We start from the raw sequence: 24603 nt of genomic DNA, 5'->3' as shown, positions 1-24603 counted from the left end.
CGGAGGGCGAGCAAGAGTTCGTTTGCATGATATGTTTAAACGCTGTTGTTGTGATTGAAAATTAAGTGTGGACTCATTAAGTGAGGCCTGGGTTTTTGGGGGCTGTTTCAGTGCCCTTTTTTTGGGTCATACTGAATAATAACTCTGTGGTGCAGACAGTTTTTACATCATAACATGGGGAGTACAGTAGGGCTGCACAATATATCATTATTTTATCGTCATTGCGATGTTGACTTGCACAATAAACACATCGCGGAAGACTGCGATATTGTACTCAGGGATTTTTTGTGTTCCCTCGCAATATGTTTTATGTTCCCTCGCAGTACTTTTCTTCTTCCATTCCTTCTGAGCGATACAGTGTCTATTTCTATATGTGAGGTAACGAGTAACATATTGCGAGGGAACGCAAAACATATAGCGAGGGAACGCAAAAGTAGTCGTCAAAACAATTCTTACTGTGACCCCTAAAGGCTTACGTAATTCTGCCTTTCTCCTGATTTTAGTATTCTGCTAAAATACAACAAAATGCTTATTGAATAAAAAATTGTTGATGAACAAACAGTACATTGAACTGAAGACAAAAATGCACCAGTGAAAAAAAGAATGATAGTTACATTTTAAAGTGGTGTTTTCTACGGATAGGAAGTTAGCATAACATTTTAACACAATGCATACGGTCTGTCCGTTATCTGCTGCAAAAGTTAATTTTTTTTCAACTTACTTTGAAGGCAATTTACAAACCGATAGTTTTGAATGAATGAATGAACTTCCAGTTGAATCGCATATGTAGACAGAGCTATGTGGAAACGAGGCGTAACTTTCACTTTGACGTTACAATCAGCTGATCGTTCGTGTCCCGTGTTCACAACTTTAAGTCTCATTTTCACGTTAAGCACATGTTAACTGCGACCGAAAAGTGGTGCCACGGCGCCAGTATGTGACGAGTTGCGGTGAGAACGTGTTTGAAACAGTGTGCGTTTTATTAGCAAACCAATATTACGCTATTTCTATCATAAACCTGTACAGGGGGGGAGGTTAGCTTTTAAAAACAGCTTTGTCAAATGGTATCAAAAAGCAGGAAGTGGATTTGATGCCTACAGCTCAAAGTGGATAATATTATTCTTTGTCTTTCTCATACTTTTGCTCAAGCTAACCTGTGCAGAAAAAATAAAATGAATTGAAGCTACTCGACCGGACGGGTGTGAGGTCTGAAGGTGGAACTGCTGCGAGCAGATACATCAATGATACCAGATCAGACACAGACAAACAACCTTTGTGTGGAAATCTGCTGGCTGGTCACAGAAGGTGTTTGTCTGGCTGCTGCAGAGTGTGATGGTCAACTGGGACAGACAGTACTAACGCTGCATACAGACGGATGAGGGAAAAGGCCTTCTGTCATTATAATAAAGTGAGGAGGACACACTGAACCACATGAATACAACCTGATTTACAATCATGTCCAGTACAATTCAAATTGAAATTCAATCAAATGTTGAACAGGTAGCAAATAAAATCTTACTTTGTAATATTTCACACTTTTTGTTTTCTGTAAAATTACATTTTAAGAGGCACAATGACAAGTTGCTAGGCAATAAAATGCTTCCTTTCATCTATTCCCCCCCCCCCTATTACCAAGTCTAAATGAGATGATCAAATAGTGGACTTCACACCACCTCAAAGGATCCCGAATGTGCTGATGATACCTACAAACTGCTGTCCTTCAGCGCTGGATATTTAAAAGTGATTCACTCTAGTCTCCATCTATCTCCTAATCACGGTACTTTGGATAAGACGCAGACCACAAATAATTTATTGGCACACCGAGGAGGTGGCAGGCTGCCAAATCACACTAAATGTGCCTATTTTTGTGATGTATAATGCATACTCGGAGCACATTTCACCAGTCTTCTTAGCAGTATTGACAGCACAGAGACACGGAGTCCTGCATCTACTAAAGGATGTGAAGACAGAGGCCGATGATATGAAGCACAAACTGACAGCTGGTCTGTAGGTGTTTAAAAATTAATTAGGGCTGCAACTAATGATTACTTTCATTGTTGATTAATGTGTTGATTATTTTCTTGATTAATGGATTAGTTGTTTGGTCTATAAAATGGTGAAAAATGTAGATCAGTGTTTCCCAAAGCCCAAGATGACGTCCTCAAATGTCTTGTTTTGTCCACAACTCAAAGATATTCAGTTTACTGTCATAGAGGAGTAAAGAAACCAGAAAATATTCACATTTAAGAAGCTGGAATCAGAGAACTTTCGCCTTTTCTTTCTTAAAAAATTACTCAATCGATTATCAAATTAGTTGGCGATTAATTTAATAGTTGACAACTAATCGATTGATCGTTGCAGCTCTAAAATGAATGACTTCAAATCAGCGCTGATCTCACTTTTGGTGCTGCACTTTTTAAAGACGTGATACCACCACCCCTTCCCGTCTGATGCAATGCTTAATGTTCCTGCTGCTTGATGAAGAAACACGCTGTAATAATGCAATCTACACTGCGTGCCCCATGATGCAACGATCCACATTAAAATTCTAATGATGCATCACATTTATTGCAGAAAGAGGCTGAATTTGACAAAATGTTACGATGCAGTTTTAATACCAAGCAGGTTAAAACAGCAGAGAAGGACAAAAAAAAGGCAAAGTCACTGCGTCTCCTTTAATACCCTGTATAATCAAAATCATTCTCCAACACAGAGAATCACATATTTATCAATTCAAACACCGCTGATGTTTTTTCCGTGCAGAGAAAGGACGCGGGCAAGGAGACATAACTTTTCACTGTGGGTAGAGTGTCGCAGACAATTTTCCTGACTTAAAGCTCCCCTGAGGGACCAATAAGCGACAAAGCGAGGCCTGGTGCCCCAGCAGGTTTACCACAGGAAGACAGCGGGGCTCCTATCTATCAGCCCCGTGTTTGGTCTGAGCCTGTGGAGCAGCTGATAAGTCTACTAACAGAGAATATAACAAAACGAATAATAATCTGAAACAATTTGCTGCTGCTTTCTCAGGTAACTGCAGTGCCTCTCCACACATACACACACTGTTTTGTTTCATCCAGCACCCTCTCGTGGTTTGAAAAATGTAAAAACTGTGGAGACAGAGAAAGCTCAACAGCGCCCTCTGGTGCCCTGAAAAGGCATGACTATCAGGTCAAATTACAGGTCTTGTAACAACCATAATGAACAGTGATTTGCTTTATCATATAAACACGTCAATATCTGAACTATGTGAAGGCCACTGGTGAGGTGAAAGCAGCAATACACTGAGGGTGAGTCACTGGGTTCCAGTCAGCCTCGCTGTTTGCTGTGTGAGTAATCTCACGGTGCTGCTGGTGGGCTGCTGAGTCAGCCTCAGAGCACACACACAGTCAGGGAACCCGTTAGGCCTGCTGGGGTTAAGAGGAGCGACGTGTGTGGAGGGATTTTCCCTTGTATTTCTGTCTGGGCAACACTGTGACACATGTGAAGGTGGTGAGCTGTTTCGTAAACGCCTTCAAACATCTAAAACTATATAACTACTGTCCTGTGTAGAAAAAGGTAACTAACACTTTGTAACACTTGATCAACTAGTCTGTAGTTGTTTAAACAGACAGAAAACATCCTTCATCAATGAATTATGGCTGAAACTAATAATTATTGTCATTGTCGATTAATCTGTTGATTATTTTCTTGATTAATCGATTAGTTGTTTGGTCTATAAAATGTCCAAAAATGTTGTAAAATGTCGATCAGTGTTTCCCAAAGCCCAAGATGAAGGCCTCAAATGTCTTGTTTTGTCCAAAGATATTCAGTTTACTGTCATAGAGGAGTAAAGAAACCGGAAAATATACACATTTAAGTAGCTGGAATATTGTTTTGTTTTAGTTTTTTTACCTTGAATTGCGTATCGAGAATCGTGAAATTTCACTGGTATCGCTATCGTCTACAAAATTTCTGTTATCGTGGACATCTCTACTTATGAGTGAACCGTTCAAACCGAATTGAAATATGTTAGTTGTTATGTGCATCTTTTGTACATTTCCCCCTCATTGATCCAACATATGTTGTATCTAAAAAAGCTTGTAATCACACTTGACACTGAAATAAAATTCAGGACAAATGTAGAATGAAAAACAAATGAAAACTCCCAGCAACTATGATAACACTGGCTGGATTACGGCATTTTAAATGTGTGTGTGTGTGTGTGTGTGTGTGTGTGTGTGTATGTATGTGCTTGCGTGCGTGCGTCAGACTTACCCTGGTCTATGTTGTGCTGTGGTAGCTGACTCATCTGACTGTGGACCACACCTGCGTAATTCCGGAGAAAAGCCTCTTCACTGGGCGTAAGCTGAAGAGGAGCACACAAAGTGACAATGTCAAGTTATCAAACAAGAAAACTAAATTTGATCTTGAGCATAGACTGTATATGAAGATGGACGACATGACGGCTCCCCAAAAGTGAGGCCAAAACATCTGGATTGCCCCCTCCATGTTAATGGATGGGACATGAGCCAAACTAAAAAGTCAAAGTATACTGTACGTCAAATAATGTTTCCCAAATATGGTTTCTGACATTTTAGGTAGTTCTTATCATGCTGATAAGTTTGATTTTAATTAGTTATTTGATGCTATAAAAAGGGAGTGAGACGTCATGATTGGAAGCTGTGCGTCTCTCTCGCTGACAAACTGCGTCCGTGCTCGGCTCGCGACTGGTTCGTGTGGGTGACCTTGATACAACCCGGCTCCGAAACCCGATCACTACTGCGCAGATTCTGGCTCCAAATGAAAAATCTCAAGATGGCAGCTCCTGTATCCAGGATATTTTGGCTTCACTTCTGTACAGTGGGAGGAAGTAGAAACGTGTCGTCCATCTTTAGACACAGTTTATGACCTTGAGGGAGAGCACGGGTATGCTTTTCTCATGCCGATTGCTTATATCAAATTTCAATCAACATAAATCGACGCCGGAGTATTAAAAAATCGTAAATTTCGAGAATTAAGTCATAATATTATGAGAATAAAGTCATAACTTTACGAGAAAAAAAGTCATTTCCTCCTCCACAAAAGAGTCAGTTTCCCCATCAGGTCCGTGTGGTTCTTTCTTCGGAATAAACTCAGTTTCTTGCACGATCTCTTCAAGGTCCTGATACTGATGATAATGTGGTGCTGATATACCAAAAGATTAAGTATTTGGTTATTTGTGAAACTTAAACTAAAGTATAACTTCAGAAGATGCTCCACATTCCTCATTTTCACACAGCTGCTCTATTTCCCCTCTAAAATAACATGTAAAATTACTACTCTATAATATTATGACTTTATTCTCATAATACTACGACTTTTTTCTCGTAAACTTATGACTTTATTCTTGTAATATCAGATTAATTTTTTTATTTCTCAATGTGGCCCTAATACTCCGTCGTATAATTCTCCCACATGAGTTTTTACATGAAATAGTTAATAGAAATAATTGATTTATGTTTTCGCTCTCCTTTTGTGTTTTGGTAAACATCTCTGTCTGCAATCATTTCAGGGTCACAGGAATATTTGACAGTTTCTGCCCATTTAGAAAGTGAAAGATGTTTTTAAGACTGATCGGAGAAAATGTTATTCTACTGCAGTGATGGTAGAAAATGTTGTTGCTGTTGTATTCTACTGCAGTGAGAACAATCACACAATCGGTCTTTCAATCAGTGAAAGTAGAGCATCTCATCATGTTGTCTCTCGGTAACTAGTGTTTCAACTTTGTGGTTTGAAGCTTTGGGAAACAAACTTGTTTGTTGCCTGGAAACTGACATCTAATTGTAGAAAAAATCTATTATAGCAACAAACCTACAAAAATACTTCTGTTGGGAATGGATTCACATTTGACCTAGACAGACAATAGTGACTGGGCTATTCTCCCACCAGCGTTTAGCCATGTAATTACAGTATCAGAACAGAAGGCATCTTAATTAAGATATTTTTGACTATCACATAACACTTGTGCAACAGCATCCAAAGAACTGCACACTCTCGAGCTTATGTCCACACAGACGGAGCATTTACAGCATCAAAGTAGCACACAAGAGGCAATGATGACCCATTTCATGCTCTCAATTCAGCCAGCAGCTGTAGATGTTTTTGTTGCATGAAATGACAGGCAGCACAAACTGATTTTATCAGTCGCAGCAATTACCCTTTTAGAAAATGCTTATTATTCAATAACAAATAACAATACTGTAGAATATATAATATGTAATAAATGAATGCCTTTAATTAAACCGGAAGACTTGTGTTGCAGCACTAAGTCGTCCATTAAAACACGTTTAATGAAATCTTACGTAGAGGTAAATATTAAACACCAAAGTATGGTTTACATTTTGTACTACCTTGTCATTTGCAAGTGCCTTCATCATTTCAAGTGTTTATTGTAAAAAGAAATGTTTTGCCCTTTCCCTGAGTCATGTCATGGAGACGAGCCAAGCCAGAGGCCTCACTGGCGTTGCCTATGTCGGAGCGTTCTCTGATGCAACCGATGGCGGGCTCAGGGCACCGCCAGAGAGGCGGTGTGTAATGTGCAGAGAAATCTGCCTAAAAACACTGCTGTTTAGGGAGAGAGGGCCCGCAAACGTGACTTTGAGGTACGTCTACACTCTTGCACACAGAGGAATGAGGGCAGGAGACGCTGAGCGCAGACAGACACGTGTGTGCACCTTCCACACGAAGGATAAAAACAGCACTTGGCCAAAGCTTTGTATATTCGCTGTTGATTACTACCGAAGCTCAAACAATGGTATTCGGGACAACCCCGCTGCATATACACACATTTTTCACCTTTAAATCTGCTTATCTTTTAAAAAGAAAGGTTTGAAGGACGTTTACATAATATACTTGCTTCTGTAAGCTTGTAATCATTTAGAAGTACGAGCTTTAGCAGGTTTTTTTGTTCTCCAGAGGCTGCAAATTAGTTTGTCTCTGCTCAGTTCCTCCACGCTGTCACACTGCTCACTACCTGAACAGAAAACACATCTGCGGAGCTGCTATCTGCTCTGACTAATGCAGACATACTAAATTGGGCGCATATATTTGCTGAGTTAAGTAAGATTTGACAACAAGAAATGACAAACTGACTGCCATGTCAATTCGAATTTCACGTTTAGCATAGGCTTCAGTCTGCCTCTCCACCAGAATAGACACACTGGTGCCACACTACTCTACACTTAAGCATAAACAACTCAGATGGAGGTCTTTATTTATTTATTGTGAATCTATTTTGTGCATTTTTTTCATAACAGATCTATAAAGCTTCTCCTTTTGCTTCCATCTAGCCAACGACACAAATATTTTGACATGGTAATGATGGTTTCTGAGCACGACCTGGACAAAAGGCAGCGCTAAAACTCAATTAATGCTGTTTTTTTTTAATCTGTAAAATGTGGACAAATACCCAAATTTAAAATGCCACATGACCATAGTTTGCGTTAAGTCAAGACACTGCACTTACATTTGATCCCATTTTCTTTAGCATGAGCAGGACCCGCACTTTCTGTTGGATGTACATGTCTTCAGGAGACTTCCCCGGGGCCTCCTCGCGGTTCATCCCCCCTGCTCCTGTGGCTCTGGACAAAAAAACAAAAATCCACGTTACACAAGACCTGCGAAAAAAAATTACAGCTATGCAAACACTCACAGTGTTATTAGAGGTTAAAAACACTTAAAACACCAGGTTGTTTCACCATCTAACAGGCCATAAATTGACACTGACTATTAAAATCTTTTGATTATGAACACCTGCAGACTTGAAAAGCGACAGCTAAATTGCAATTTTACTTGTTTTCTTCTGCTCCTTTTGAGTTTGTATTCTTCTGTATATAAAGCTTCTTAAAAAGAACATTTATTGGATAAGTCATATAATCCTTGGCAGTATTCTTTAGCAGATATTACAACATATAACTGCATTATCAGATGTTTTTCTAACCAGACTTCTCGGGCGTACAGCAGCACCAGGCTGGAACTAGAGGTCCTACTATTAGGGTAAATAACACAGACTGTAGTCTGTGTGATAAGCACTTCATTCATACAATATCATAACAAACAGTGGTGATATTAGAAGTCAGAGGCCTTGTCTCGGTGCAGTCACAGTGCAGGTTCACAGCGTGAATGTCTGTCATTAATATTGCATGGTAGTTTTCACACAGATCTCGCCCCTGCCTGCTCCTTCCATCTCATATTCTCCATCTAACTAATGACCTATTTTCTCTGTCAGTCTGCGAAGATGCAAAATATAGGCAAAGGGGTAGAAAAAGGGAGGGGGGGAAGAAGGCGATAAAAGGAGCTGCCAGAGCTAATGCGGATGACAGAAAAGGGATAGGTTCCGCTGTGATAGCACACACACATCAAGGTCGGCTGTTGTCGCATTAGATCTCCGTTATATCGCACCAACAAGACGAGGCACGCGGCGCGGCGTGATATCCAACCTAAATGTGCTAATTGAAATCGTGAAAAGAAGACAGAAAAGAAAAGAAATCTTTAAAAAGGATAAATCTGGTTTAAAAAAAATCTGATTTAATGGAGAGAATATCAGTATGCAAGTCAGGATTTGTCCTCCCCTAAGAATCTTTCATAAAAAAGCCAGAGGGAGCCGCAGTGACTATGATAGTTCTGGCAATTTATTTTGGCCTCTTATCTATACAAAGGACCACTAATGCATGTTGACAGGCCGTTTGATGTGGGGTTATATTTAATTGAGGAGCTGGCTCGCCGTCCCCACTTCCCCGAGCCCGAAGGGGGGAGAAGGATGAATGGGGCACCGTCGGCCATTGGCTGGCGTTCGGGTGCCACTGTGAGCGTGTGGATTCATCCAGATCAGAGCAGCTGGAGACCAAGCTTCTGGCAATAGTCCTTATAATTATAGCAACCTTTGGTGGCTGTTTACTGCAAGCAAATAGCCCAATGCTTGACTTTGTCTTCCTGTCTGTTTTCAGCCACAGGACACTGAGGAGGACATTAGTTATTCACTTCCGCCTGAGCGTCAGCCGTGGTTTAATTGGGAGAGTCTCAAAGCAAGACAGCCATGAAAAGATGGACTCGCTGGTGTCAGTACACCTTCAGGGAGGATGTTGGTGGCGAGGGTGAAGGGGGGTGGCAGTGTGTCTTCTTATCAGCAGCAGCGACTCGTTTGATCGCGTCTCCGAGGTTCCTCGCGCAGGACAAATGGACGAGCTAAGACTGCAGGCAGAGGGACCCACCAGTGAGACGACATACAGAGTGAAGCATGATGTAGAAACTAAGGAGCGCCCGTCGGCGTGCATCAGAAGCTCGCTGGGAATAAAACGGTCACTGCGTACGAGTGGAGAGAGTGACTGAAGAGAGCAGGATTACTCTAATTTAGGGATATCACGAGAACCGATACTTCGGTACCAAGTCGATGCCAAAATTCTGAAAACGTGATGTACTCGTTTTTCTACAGTGCCGCAGGTACCGTCCATGGATGTATAAAGAGAACTGGATACAGCGTTGGAGGCGGGCCCCGTTCACTCCCCTTTACAGACATGCCCACTTTATGATAATCACATGCAGTTTGGGGCAAGTCATAGTCAAGTCAGCACACTGACACACTGACAGCTGTTGTTGCCTGTTGGGCTGCAGTTTGCCATGTAATGATTTGAGCATATTTTTTTTATGCTTAATGCAGTACCTGTGAGGGTTTCTGGACAATATCTGTCATTGTTTGGTGTTAGTAACTGATTTCCAATAATAAATATATACATAGATTTGAATAAAGCAGCATATTTGCCCACTCCCATGTTGAAAAAGTAACATGGGAGCTGCAACTAACAATTTTTTTCATTGTTGATTAATCTGTTGATTATTTTCTCGATTATTCGATAGTTGTTTAGTCTAAAAAAATGTCAGAAATCTGTGTTTCCCAAAGCCCAAGATGGCGTCCTCAAATGTCTTGTTTTATCCACAACTCAAAGATATTCAGTTTACTGTCAAAGAAACCAAAAAATATTCACATTTAAGAAGCTGGAATAAGAAAAAAACTGAAAGTTTTGACATTTTTTCTTAAAAATAATTACTGAAACCGATTTATCAAAATAGTTGGCGATTAAATTAGTAGTTGAAAACTAGTTGATTTATCATTGCAGCTCTAGTTTAATCTTCTTAAAATGTGAGGATTTACTCCTTTTCATCGTTTTAAATTTAATATTTGTAAAGCAAGCAATTTGAATCTCACCTTAGGCTCTGGGAAATCTATATAATTTAATTTTTCAGTATTGTGTATGCTCATAGAAAATGAAAGGATTAATTATAAAAAAAAATAATCAACAATAGTTCAGAATGAAAATAATTAGTTGCAGAATTCACATTGACAAATATTTCAAGATACAGGCCTCTGATAATACACCTGCCTATGAGGATAAGCAGTATGACATTTTTGGCTTTGAAATCATGTTGAACTGAACTTGATCGTGACCCGGCGTGTTTAAAACGTTGTAATCCAGCAGTGATACCCAGGAAGCCATTATTTAGAGGTTAAGTCGGTGGCAGCGAGGCATTGTACGCCAGGCAGCCGAGTACCATCTGGCGCATTGATGGAATTATAAACATGGTTGGAAAGCTAGTTTGTTCGGCAGGATTGCACGGATGAAACTACCCGTTACATAATTATGCACAGTGTTAATCACTGTTGTGTGCATGTTGTCGTCCAGTTCACTGAGTACCAGAACTGTAATGATTCCAGTTCTGTAGCTGCCCAAAATAGTCATCTGCAAATGAGTCTTTCTGCTCCTTCCAGCCTGAGGAAAAATAGGTGAAATCCACAAAAGAATGGCATCCTTTCCTCTTTTTTTTAACGTGACTCACTTGTCAAGACAATACTGACTGATCAACCTCATTTACATTTCCACGTTGTTTCTACCTCCTAGAGAGATTCTCCCTATGGGATTTTGCACACTTCGTTTGTTCTTCTTATTGCAGATACATCGCTGTGAAAGTGGGATAAGATAAAATGTGTTGTTTTCAAGCTGGTAAAAATACAAATTGCAACCCTCAAAACAGTCAGCAGCCTGGGCAGAGATGCTACTAAATATGGCCAGTTTTCAAACTTCAAACGCAAAAACATCAGAGGATCAGAAATGCCTCAGTCATGAAAGCAGTAGGCCTATTTATACAGATGATGAATGTGGAATATATCGGCCCTTTTGTGCAGTGGCAGACGTGAAAATGTTCAAGTTGACAAGTCTCAAAATATGCCTGAATATTAATGGATGTTTGTTGCACCTTGTCTTCTAGAAAGATAAGACAACACCTTTTGGCAATGTCACGACACCAGAAATGTAGTAGTCATAACTAGGGCTGTCAATCAATTAAAATATTTAATTGTGATTAATCACAATTATTCCCACATTTTTTTATTTGTTCAAAATGTACCTTAAAGAGAGATTTGTCAAGTATTTAATTGTCTATCAACATGGGAGTGGGCAAATATGCTGCTTTATGCAAATGTATGTATATATTTATTATTGGAAATCAATTAAGATTAATCAACAATGAAAATAATCGTTAGTTGAAGCCCTAATGAGTATAAACAATAGTGAAAATTGAATTATATAGATTTCCCAGAGCACTAACGTAAGATTCAAATTGTTTGCTTTATCCAAAACCTAAAGATTTTCATAAAAATGGGAGAAACGCTCCCTGCAGGTTGCCAAATCATTTAAAATGATGAAAAGGAGTAAATCCTCACATTTGAGAAGCTGAGACCAGCATATATTTGGGATTTTGGCGTAATAAAATGATTTAAACAACTAATTAATGCTTCATTTTCTATAGTAATCAAATAATCTTTTCAACACTCAGACAAACTGCTATTTTGCCAAAATGACCTGGTAAAACAAGCTCTCCAAACATCCACCTTTCTATTATACAAAAAGCAATACATTCATTGTAAAAGATGGACATGATTTCTCTGTAATATGTCTTAATATTTCTGCAAGCTGTGTTCTGATTAAACTCTTCTGGGAAGACAAACTCTTCCGTTTATAGAGAACAATTTCTGAATTACATGTTTGCCACTTGGTCAAACCATCTAAACCACCGTTTAGCTGATATTGGTATGATATCTGTATGATCCGACACAGCCATTAAATAATTTTTTACAAGACTGCTCAACAAAAAAGAAGAAAAACCAACTTATAAAATGATTGATTTGATCAGGATGCAGTGACAAACAGGAAAATTACAAATGACACAATTGTGCTAAAACCTATAAATAGTGTTCTGGAAAAAGAAACCTTCCTATGTTTAGTCTACTCGGGTCATTCTAGCATTATTCTGATGTACACGCTCTTCTGTGTTAACATGTCTTAAATCATTTCAAGGACCACAATAAGGATCCTGTCAGTCCTTTGTGTGTGCCTGATGTTCGGTTCTCGAGGTGGGCTGGCTCAACACTAATCCCTCGAGGGATGCTCAGCCAGCCTCAGACGCATGCGGCTAATATTCCAGACGTAATCAAAGGCTTTCTTTAAAGCTGATCTAGGCCTAATCCCAGCCCCCCTCTCTCTCTCTCTCTCTCTCTCTCTGCCCGTGTTGTTGGGCTCTTGTCAGTGTTGTGATGCTGGTTTGAGCTGAGACATCGAGCCCCTTCAGGCAGCCAAGCTAAAACCACAGCATCGCTGATACTCAACTGAGAAATCTAACAGAAAAAAGCAACACGAGGACCAGCTTCAGATCTCCAATCTGTACATGAGGTAGTGGTGGGACACACAATCGATATGAAAATTAATAGATTGTTTAGGGGTGGGGGAAAAAACAATTGATACAGCATAGTATCAATATTTTATTATATAAACTATCAACCTCTTAATAATCACGGCCTGGCCGCTATTCTGTCTTACAGGTTGTAGCGGGCTCAGTCTTAAAGCTAGAGAGAAGATACTGGTATCATATGAAAACCTAAGGAATCGATTGGTACCAACCGTGTCATGTTAGCTTGTCAGGAAGAACGCTAAATAATGCACCAAAGTTACGCTAAATTTTAGTGAGAAAAACTAGCATGGCCATTTTCAAAAGGGTCCCTTGACCTCTGACCTCAAGATATGTGAATGAAACCTCTGAGATGAACAGAGTGAAAACTGTATCTAATTAGATAAAACTAGGGCTGTCAATCGATTAAAATAGTTAAAATAGTTAATCGCGATTAATCGCGATTAAAGTACTGCAGAGTGTCTTACTACGACGGAGTATTAGAGCCACATTGAGGAAAAAAAATAAATCGGAGATTTCGAGAAAAGTGATAATATTACGAGAAAAAGTGATAAATGCGAGAATAAATTCATAATATTACGAGAACAAATTCATAATATTACGAGAACAAATTCATAATATTACGGGAATAAAGTCATAATATTACAAAAATAAAGTCATAGGTTTACGAGAAAAAAAGTCGTAATATCATGAGAATATTTCAGAGGGGAAATAGAGCAGGGTTTCGTCTGTGTGAAAATGAGGAACGTGGAGCATCTTGTGAAGTTATACTTTAGTTTAGGTTTCACAAATAACCAAATACTTCATCTTTTGGCACATCAGCACCACATCATCATCAGGACCTTGAAAAGATTGTGCAAGAAACGTTTATTCCGAAGAAAGAACCACAGGAACCTGATGGGGAAACTGCCTCGCAAAGTTATGACTTTATTCTCGTAATATTCCCACTTTTTTTTCTTTAAATAGTATGACTTTATTCTCATTAAATTATGACTTTTTTCTCGTAATATTATGACTTTATTATTTTTCCCCCCCTCAATGTGGCCCTAATACTCCGTCGTATCTTACAGTATCTACTGCACACATGACAAATTACACATTCAGTAATGCTGCTTAAAAAGATAGAGAGCAGCCTATTCATGGCCTCTGCATTCCAGATTTCTTCTGTACACTTGTGTATCAGTGTCCATTAGTGTCTGTGAGAAACAACAACATGGAGAAGACTATTTCAACACTGTGACCGGGCCACACGGTGCAGCGGGGATCTGCTGCCAGAGATTACAGTATGCAATGTGATAGGCCCTCACATTTGCCGAGGGTCATGAAGGGCAGAGGCTGCCAAAGCACACCGGCCCAGTCACACATGGCCCGGTCCACTTGTCGGGCTTGTTATTGGCTCTGGGATCAGCTGTGCACATAACGCACAATGTCTTATTGTTTAAGAAATTCCTCCTGCGAGCAGAAAAACAAGACACAAACCTCTAAGTTGACGGGACAAACTGAGTTTAGTCTTAAACGAACGCCGTTGACAAACTGGCCTTACACGCTAAACGCCTGAACTCTATAAGACCCCGAGGGGTCAACAGGCTCCAGCAAAAACCGAGGAGGAAATATAACTAAGAATTCAATCATGAGCTGCGCCAACATCCCAAGCAAATGTGTGAGAAACTTCAGTAGGCTAGAAGCCTGGTGTGGCTGCCAGCTGAGCTGCCAACAACCTGGCCTGGTTCTACAGAGCAGCTGTGTCACTGCAGGTAGCTACACACACTCTCTCACTCACACTTCTTCTGATGGCTAAACATGTCACGAAACCTATTAAAACAACTACTGAAATTAGGACAGAATAATATTCTCATTCAACAAAATAAACATCAATTGGATTGTTTATCTTTAAGTAATCTTGTCACACCGTTTAATAGTACAGAGAAAATTGGGCTGCACCAAATGATTACTTTGGTTCAGTTCAGTTTGAGAGCTAAGTGAGAAGATACAGATATCATATGAAACTAGAGAACCTAAAGAATCCATTGATACCAACCATGTCATGCTAGCTTCCTCACAAAGGAGGCTAAATGATGCTCCAAAGTAGGGCTACATTTTGGCGAGGAAAAACTGGCATAGCCATTTTCAAAGGGGGCTATTAAATTAATCGGCAACTATTTTGATTATCAATTAATCGGTTTGAGAAATTTTTTAAGGAAAAATATCAATATTCTCAGATGTTTTTCTGATTCCAGCTTGTTAAATAAGAAAATGTTCTGGACAGTAAACTGAATATATTTGAGTTGTGGACAAAACAAGACATTTGAGGACGTCCTCATGGGCTTTGAGGAAACACTGATAGACATTTTTCATCATTTTATAGACCAAACAACTAATCGATTAATTGAGAAAATAATCAACAGATTAATCGGCAATGAAAATAATCATTAGTTGCAGCCCTATGACAATTTATTTCTGTCAGTTAATCGATTGAATGGATGTTGCGGCACAAGAATATATATATATATCTATATGACAATTTTGATAGTGATGTCAGTCCTATTGGCCAGCTTCTACCCATCCAAACCTGCAGCAGACACAACGAAACCCGTCTGACCAGCCGGACACCCAGCAGATTGACTCCCTGTGGGTGTCGGAGCAGCGTGGGGGTCCTGAAACAGCGTGAGCCAGACGGGCCAGACACTGCCGACCAGAAAGGCTCTGGCTCGGACCTGCTGGGTGTCTGCATGCTGCCTTTGTGTGTGAAGCCATCTCCTCACATGTACAGTGCCCACAACAATGGCTACAGTATTTGGGGACAATGGTGATGAACTGGTTTGTGAAAACATGATTGATAAGTAGGTCATGTCTTGTTGTCAACACGTGAGGCATGAACTCAAACAATCCTGCTCAACTGTACAGGCTTAGTTCATAGCTGGGTTTCTGGGTGTGCTTAACTGTCCTTTGAGTATTTCTGTGCCACATTAAGTTAACACCAGGACCTACAGAGAGGGAGTTACAGTAGGCAGGACATGACATTAGACAAATGTATACCTTATGTTAGGGATGTCACGGTGAGGACATTTTCCCACCGGTTAATAAACTTGTGACAACACCGGTGTTACCGATTACACCGGACATTTTACAAGAAAAGATTACGCTCAATATCTGTAGAGGTGGCTGTGTGTCTGGCCTCTCAGTTGAGCTTTCGCTGCAAGGCCGCAGGTTTCCATGCGTCCTCCTCGCGGCGATTGCCTCATCAACGTTATGGTTCCCGTATAGCATTGGATTTAAATCTGAAATATTGCCAAATAGCTAGTACATAGTTGGACGACAGACGCTACAAACTGAAAGTGAAAGTGTCTGCTCCGTACGGGGTCTCAGCTCAGAGTAGCAGGAGTCAGATTTCACACACGGGACGAGAGAGAGAGTTGACAGACAAGATGATGGCAGATGATTTGGTGTCGAAGCAAAAAGCAAAAGTGCCTATTTGGCAATATTTCAGATTTAAACCCAATGCTATAAGGGAACCACAACGTTAATGAGGCAATCGCCGTGAGGAGGACGGAGCGGTAACAGACGGTGTGTGCTGCGGGGCAGCGTCGGGTGGAAACCTGCAGCCCTGCAGCAAAAGCTCCACCGGAGAGGCCAGATACACCGCCATCCGACGGTAAAAATCAAAGTAAGCGCGCTACACATATTGACCATGTTCTTTTTTTGTAAAGTGTCTGGTGTAATCGGTAACACCGGTGCTGTCACAAGATGGAAAATTTCCTCACAGTCACATCCCTACACAACATCGCTGATACGCGAAAATGAACTAAATGGGTTTTATTTCTATTTTAAAAAAAAAAGCAAACCACAGTGGGGGTAGTGGGAAGGTAACGTAATTGGTGTATGCCCGAATACCGTGTAACACCGGTAATACAGACTACCGCTGCAAGCCAACCTTATGTTACTGGAAAAATGTTCCTAGATAATAAAAAACATTTTCCCCATTATTTAGCTTCTTCAAACCCTACAAATAATAACTTATACATTTGTAATGCTACAGTTCAATTAAGAACTTCTATGAAATTTCTTCAGCAAAAGCATTTTACAAAATCCAGGCAACCTGATCATGCAAATGATCCCACGAAACTATATTTGACACAGCCGAGTTTTTCAACAGCATCCTATACAAGATAATTAAATCAGGCCTATGATCTCAGAACATCTTTAGCTCAGTCCTCGGGGTCCCTCAGAGGAATTGAAACAGAAGCTGCTGCCTTAAGCTGGTCCCTTGGGGGGGTGTGGCTGCAAGATTTTAAAAGCGCCAACGTCAAGGCAGGGAATAAAAATCTTAAAGTTATAGGATCTACGTGCTTGGGTCCTTGGAACAACACAATGCATTACAAGTGCGCAGGATACCATGCACAACAGAGAAAAGAACTGCGAACCGGAAAGATGGCTACACTCTCGAGATTGTAGGGATGCACCAATACTGGTATCTGGATTGGGCAGATACTGATTCAAATAGCTGGATTGGATATCAGCAACAATGGGGCCAATCTATTTAGTTCAATTCTATGTTTATACACTATATACATTATATACTTAAATTGTAATTCCTCTTTAAGTTTTGACCAATTTGTTGCTGCATTAAAAAAGGTTTACACTTGAATTGTAATTCCTGTTAGTTTTGAAGATTTTTTACCAAGTTACTGGTGTACAATTTATGAATTTAATAATAAATAATTCAATAAATGTATATCTATGTATTTATTGGTCACATTTTATTTTACAAAGTTAAGAAAGCAATGTTTAAGTCCAGCCTGATGTTGCCTTACACATAACAGAATGAGCCCAGTCACTTCCACACAGTGAGGCATACAGCTTATTAATCAAACACTAGTATCGGATCGGTACCAGCCGATACACAAAGCCCAGGTATCGGTATCGGGACTGAAAAAGGTAGATCGGTGCATCCCTACAAGTTTGAATCTTTAAAACAGTCATAAGGACTTGGTGGTCATCTGGAGGCCTCTGTCATTTGGACTGGGTGTGCACGGCATGAATAAGAGGCTCTGGTATCATCATGTGTGCGTGCCAAACACGGAGCGAGAGGTTGTGAGATGAACCAGGCAGCTGATGAGGTCCCATTGGGGGCTCAAGCAGCCGCGGAAGAGCACCTGCCATCAATGTGAGGAGGCGAGGGGTCCTAATCTCTCTCCCCAGTTAGGGGAATGTGCAAACTAAGGCAGGCTTGACATACTGTGGTCCATGACCCACTCCGCTAGTTGCCAGGAGGATTCAGAGCCGCTCGCTTGTGGCCAAGCCCTGATACCCAGCGGCTGCAGCCCTCATCAATGCCCCGCTGCCGGCAGGGTGCCAGCTTCACCACTCAAAGGGCTGTCAGCTATCTGACATGTGGAGGGGGGGAAAGCAGACACTGTAAATGGCAGCGTGGCACAATGCATCCATGGGTGGCATGATCCAAAAATAGAAAAAAAACCCAATGAAGGAGTTGTGTGAAAAGAAAACTTGAACATGAAATTGTACAGTAGCTTTTGTGGCTGGAGCAGCATTTTAAATGCTCTCTAAGCCTCGGCTGACTGGTAGGTGTTTGGTGAGTGGGATAAACGGGTCTGTCATTTGTATTTAATGCTACATGTAGGCGTGTGTCATGTACATGTAGTCTGCTAAATCTGTTATGATTAGCAAAGTTAACGCGATGATAATGCAAATTTGTTTGGATGTCACTAATTTCTTTAACGCAGCTTGCCGGAGGTCATAGCGGGCTCAGTTTTAAAGCTAGAGTGAAGATACTGGCATGATATGAAACAAGAAAACCTAAAGAATCCATCGGTACCAACCATGTCATACTGGCGTGTCGCTAAATAACGCTCCAAACTTGCAATAAATTTTGCCGAGGAAAAACAGTCATGGCCATGTTCAAAGGGGTCCCTTGAAAAAACATCCTTACTGACGACGACGTGTTTGGTTCTCTAGTTAGCGTGTTACGCTTGTTGTAGTCGTCGTTCTTCTTCTCTTCTCCTTCATTGGCAGATGGCAAACCAACTTTAAGGTGCATATTGCGACCTACTGTATCAGAGTTTGTAGATGCTGCGCTTGTTAAGTCAATAAAAGCAATTTGGCAATAATAATAATACAGTCGGGCTGTGAAAGTTAACGAGATGGTAACGCATCAACACAAATTTGTTTTAGTGCCACTAATTTCTTTAACGCATTAACGCAACGTGCGATTTTTAGGTTGTAGCGGCGTATTGAAGATACTGGCATCATATGAAACTAGAAAAACCTAAGGAATCCATTGATACCAACCATGTCATACTAGCTTGTCGAGAAGGAGGTTAAATAACGCTCCAAACTTGCAATACATTTTGGCGAGGAGAAACTGGCATGGCCATTTTCAAAGGGGTCCCTTGACCTCTGACCTCAAGATATGTGAATGAAGATGCCGCAGGTACCGTCCATGGATGTATAAAGGATACAGCGTTGGAGGCGGGGCCCCGTTCACTCCCCTTTACAGACATGCCCACTTTATGATAATCACATGCAGTTTGGGGCAAGTCATAGTCAAGTCAGCACACTGACACATTGACAGATGTTTGTTATAATTTGAGCATATTTTTTATGGTAAATGCAGTACCTGTGAGGGTTTCTGGACAATATTTGTCATTGTTTTGTGTTCTTAATTGATTTCTAATAATACATATATACATATATTTGCATAAAGCAGCATATTTGTCCACTCCCATGTTGATAAGAGTATTAAATACTTGACAAATCTCCCTTTAAGGTACATTTTTAACAGATAACTATGGACAATCGTGATAAATATTTTAACTGATTGACAGCCCTAGTTATGACGCAAACGTACAATGTTTAAATAACCGTTGGTTCAACCGGTAACGTTACCAGCAACGGTTGAACCATCGGTTGAACGATGGTCTGCATCACATTAGCAGAGATTTTATGAGTTTTTTAGTAACGTTAGTTTCCCTAAAAGTCAAAGTCTGACTCAAAAATAACCCAATAAACTAAAATATCTGAACGCCAGACTGAAATAAAATGAACCTTTAGTGTTTTAAGAGTTAGAAACACACCATGACTGACTGATAAGAGTATTAAATACTTGACAAATCTCCCTTTAAGGTACATTTAGAACAATTAACTATGGACAACCATCTGATTAATCGCGATTAACTATTTTAATTGATTATAAGCCCTACTAAAAAGATATATGCAGAGGTGTAAGTAGAAATGAAGTACCTATAGAGAAGTAATATATATATATATATATACACACAGAGGTGTAACAGTATAAAATAGTATGGAAAGTATATAAAGGTAAAGTGAATGATGCTAACGTACAATGTTTAAATAACCGTTGGTAACGCTACTAGTGACGGTTGAACCAACGGTTGAACCAACGGTTGAACGATGGTCTGCATCACGTTAGCTGAGATTTTATGAGTTTTTAGTAACGTTAGTTTGCCTCAAAGTCAAACTCTGACTTAATAATAACCCAAAAAACAAAAATATCTGAACGCCAGACTGAAATAAAAGGAACAGTTGTTGTTTTAAGAGATAGAAACACACCATGACTGAGTGTTATCAAGCTGCTGCGGGACTGTTGTAACTGTAGCAGCAGCTCTCTGCTAGCAGGCAGCAAAACGCATTATTCGACATGAATCTTTACTATTATCCGTCGTGGATAATATATATATAGACAGTTCACTTAATGGCGTTCATTTGACCCTCACAATCATTCAGTCTCAACTAAACCTGCGCTACCTTTTAGGCAAAAGCAGCCAATGCTAACCAGCCCGAGCTAGCTCTGTTAGCATGCCCGAGACAAAAGCCTGAATGAAGTTGCTGTGTGAACACATCCAGGTACCGCTGCTCTCTCTGCAGGAAGGAGAAGTGTTGAACGCCGGGAATCAAACTCATTATATCGGCTCTATAACCTCCCTGACTATGTGTGCTCCTGTTTAAAGAAGACGAGACATAACGAGCTTACCCCTCCTGGTCCAGCTTTTCTTTTCTTCTCTGCTGTGTGTTTGAATGGTGTGTTGTTGTAGGAGGGCGTCCTGTTCCGGGGTCACATCCCTCCAGTCGGCGGAGCTGAGGAGAACTACTGCTGCTGCTGCTGCTGGCTCTCTCAACGCAGAGAGAGAGACTCCTGCTGGATGTTCAGTACCGCTGCCGGCCACAGGGGCCGCTACCGGGCCACACACAGCTCTCTACACCAGGGCTCTATTATCAGGAGATATTACAATACATACTGACCGCATGTATCCTCTAAGGCTTAGATGATCCATGCAGTCAGTATGTATTGTAATATATCCTGATAATAGAGCCTAAGCACCAGTGGTGGAAGAAGTACTTAGATATTTTAGTTGAGTAAAAGTAGAAATACCTCGTTCAAAATCTTACAATCTCACATTACGAGTACTCACATTCACTTTACCTTTATTTACCTGTATATACTTTACATACTGTTTTACACTGTTACACCTCTGTGTGTGTATATATACATATATATATATATATATATATGTATATATATATATTGTAGCTTCTCTATACGTACTACATTCCTGCTTACACCTCTGTATATATATTTTTAGAAGGGCTGTCAATCGATTAAAATATTTATTTTATATAAATATTATTTTTCTGATCAAAATGTACCTTAAAGGGAGATTTGTCAAGTATTTAATACTTTTATCAACATGGGAGTATATATATCGGGCCAGATAAATTATCTATTATTATATTATATTATTCTGTATCATACTGATAATTAAATTATAGCTGATAAATAGGGCTGTCAATTAAAATGTTTTATTGTGATTAATCGCACATTTTTTATCTTTTCAAAATGTACCTTAAAGGGAGATTTGTCAAGTATTTAATACTCTTATCAACATGGGAGTGGGCACATATGCTGCTTTATTCAAATATATGTATATATTTATTATTAGAAATCAATTAACAACACAAAACGATGACAAATATTGTCCAGAAACCCTCACAGGTACTGCATTTAGTATAAAAAAATATGCTCAAATCATAACATGGCAAACTGCAGCCCAACAGGCAACAACAGCTGTCAGTGTGTCAGTGTGCTGACTTGACTATGACTTGACCCCAAACTGCATGTGATTATCATAAAGTGGGCATGTCTGTAAAGGGTACTCGTGGGTACCCATGGAACCCATTTTCATTCACATATCATGAGGTCAGAGGTCAAGGGACCCCTTTGAAAATGGCCATGCCAGTTTTTCCTCCCCAAAATTTTGCGTAAGTTTGGAGCGTTATTTAACCTCCTTTGCGACAAGCTAGCATGACATGGTTGGTACCAATGGATTCATTAGGTTTTTCTAGTTTCATATGATACCAGTATCTTACTCTAGATTTAAAACTCAGCCTGCTACAACCTTCGAAATATCGATTGCGTTAAATACGTTAAAGAAATTAGTGGCGTTAAAACAAATTTGCGACCTGGCAGCCATGTTGAGATCAGTTGAGGAAATACCAAGCAACGCCCAACAGCCGTAGCAAACTTTCTCATTTTACAGCTAAACAGTACACTACAAGCTGTTTCTGAAAACATTTGAGCAGAGAAATAGGCATTAATGTAACAGAATATTGATTCATATTTGATCAGCGCTGCCTAGTTTGACCGTTTGATCGGAGTTCGCCAGTGATTGACAGCTGCTTCCGTTGAATGAACAGCCAATAGGAACGCTCTCTCTCTCTGAAATGACCTGTGATTGGCCAAAGTCTTCCGTCATGGGCTAGATTTTTTAAAGCCTGAAAAAAGCCAGAAATCTAGTTATCTCTCAGAACCCTTGAATTACAATATGCTGAAAGGTTATTATGGAATTTTTGCTCAATGATGTTGCAAACTGTTTATTGAGTGAATGTTTCCCTCCCGACAGCAAGTGAAGCACATGTAAAAACAGGATGCAGGTCCACATTGGACCTATGCTGACAGGATGGTACCAGCTTTAGCTGCACACATGTAAATAAGGCCTGAACGTTAAAATATTTGTACCATTTTGACAGAATTCATGAATTACAATCAATTCAAAAGGCAACAACAGTCTATTTTACAATTTGCAAAAAGTAGCTCATAAACTCTCCTCCTGGCTTAAAGCAGCAGTGTTTAGCTGAGCCCACACTGAGGGACATTGGTGACCCACATTTAAAGCCTCTTCCACGGTGAATATTTCAGTAGCTTGAGGAAATTAAAACATCTCGTTGTGCAATCTACAGCTGCTCTTCTGTAAAAATTCGTCATTGTACAAACGGTAGCGATCATTTGGGCCGATGAAAAGCATCTTCATCTTCTCTGCGTGACTGACATCGAGATACACAGCATGTAAAGTATTCAGAACGCACCATGACATTAAATCGTACAGCAAAAGACAATAGAGGTGTTTGTGACAGCACAAGCATGACATCTCTTTCATGGCACCTGGCACACCAGTTCAAAAATAAAAATGGAAATCACAGTGCATAACTTAAATATCAGAAAATAATACAAACACAAACACACACACACACACACAGCATCATCTGAGATAGAACACAAGATTTACACTTTAAAAAAGGGAACAGTTTGAGAAACACAACCACAAGTCTGGTTAATACAAGACTCTTATTTGGGTCGTAATGCCTCGTGTTTTTAACATATTTCTTCTGAGCCTTTGATTCAACATCTATATGATATCTTTGTCTAACACCTGAGATCATTTCTTTTTTTTTCAGATGCTAATAGAGTGCTACAGGAATGAGTCCTAAAACCAGGAAATGAGTTAGCATGTTAACACTTCCGGTTCTCTCGCCGGGAAGTCGATGGGTTTTTAGTTAGATGCCTGAAATAAGGTCTTAAGCGTAAGAGATTTTAATGTTAACGAACGAAAAAAATACATCAATAAATATCCCAGAAGCTTTTATGTGTCTTAAAAAAGGCGGTTGCTAACAAGTGGCTAAATGAGACTACTATACGTCATCATGCCGACTCGTCCGCCTTTACAGCCTCGTTGTGTATACTCACGCTCATGCGACCGTGGTGTAGTTCGTTTATAGCCTAACATTAGCTTTTTACTTCTGGCGATACCATTCATGCTTGAAAAATCATATAAGTTGTGTTCATAAACTTGTGTTTGCCACAGAGCTTTTTTTCTGCAATAATCCAAAAATCCAATGGAAAAATCCCATTGGCTTTTTTGTCGAGTGAACCGAGTGTGATGCTAACTTCCTGGTTGGCCTACAAAAATACGTCATCCCTGGAGCACTCTATGGTAGTTGTCATTAAAGGAATAGTTTTGGGAAATATACACCTATTCACTTTCTTGTTGAGAGTTAGACAAGAAAAGCGATACCTCTCATATCTGTCTGTTATATATGAACCTGAAGCATAGACTGTATATAAGAAGTGGACGTAGTCGCCGTGACGTCACCCAGTGGCTTGTGGACTGCCGTTTTGAAGCCATTTTGGCCGTCGCCATCTTGGTTATTTGCAACCAGAAGAGACACAAGAGGGTGGAGCTAAGTATAACCGAATGCTAAATAAGACATTTTAACTAATTAACTTTCATGAACTGAAAACACACTGTGAAAGGGTTAAAGTTGTTAATCCCAGATCGGACAGTTGAAGATGACTTGAAACTAGCGATTGAGACCATAAACTCATGTTTACTGAGGTAATGAATAAAGTGAGAAGTAGGCTCATTTCCTCAGAGACTTCTAAGCAATTAGACTTCTTTTTGCAACCAGAGATTAAACAAACAAGCTATAAAGTGTTAATAAGTGAGCTTTAAAGGCGCTGGTAAGCAGACCAGGCTAGGT

The 24603-nt window shown here is 40.0% G+C and overlaps 1 protein-coding gene and 1 long non-coding RNA gene across 3 annotated transcripts in view; one reads left to right on the top strand and one right to left on the bottom strand.

Annotated features, from left to right (window-relative positions):
• The window catches only part of ctnnbip1 (catenin, beta interacting protein 1), a 32409-nt gene extending 11468 nt beyond the window's left edge, over positions 1-20941 (bottom strand). Inside the window, exons 1-3 of the mRNA XM_074644994.1 lie at positions 20762-20941; positions 7484-7598; positions 4255-4345 (exon numbers count right to left, since the gene is read on the bottom strand). Coding sequence (XP_074501095.1) covers positions 4255-4345; positions 7484-7579 — 187 coding nt within the window. The 5' untranslated portion in view covers positions 7580-7598; positions 20762-20941. The remainder of the gene's footprint in view (positions 1-4254; positions 4346-7483; positions 7599-20761) is intronic.
• LOC141773245 (uncharacterized) overlaps positions 1-24603 on the top strand; it is a 237809-nt gene that overhangs the window by 39323 nt on the left and 173883 nt on the right. The window lies entirely within an intron of this gene.

Source organism: Sebastes fasciatus, chromosome 8, assembly GCF_043250625.1.
Source record: "Sebastes fasciatus isolate fSebFas1 chromosome 8, fSebFas1.pri, whole genome shotgun sequence".
Taxonomy (NCBI): Eukaryota; Metazoa; Chordata; class Actinopteri; order Perciformes; family Sebastidae; genus Sebastes; species Sebastes fasciatus.
The sequence above is the reverse complement of the archived record's forward strand: the minus strand, read 5'-3'. Positions and strand labels throughout refer to the sequence as shown.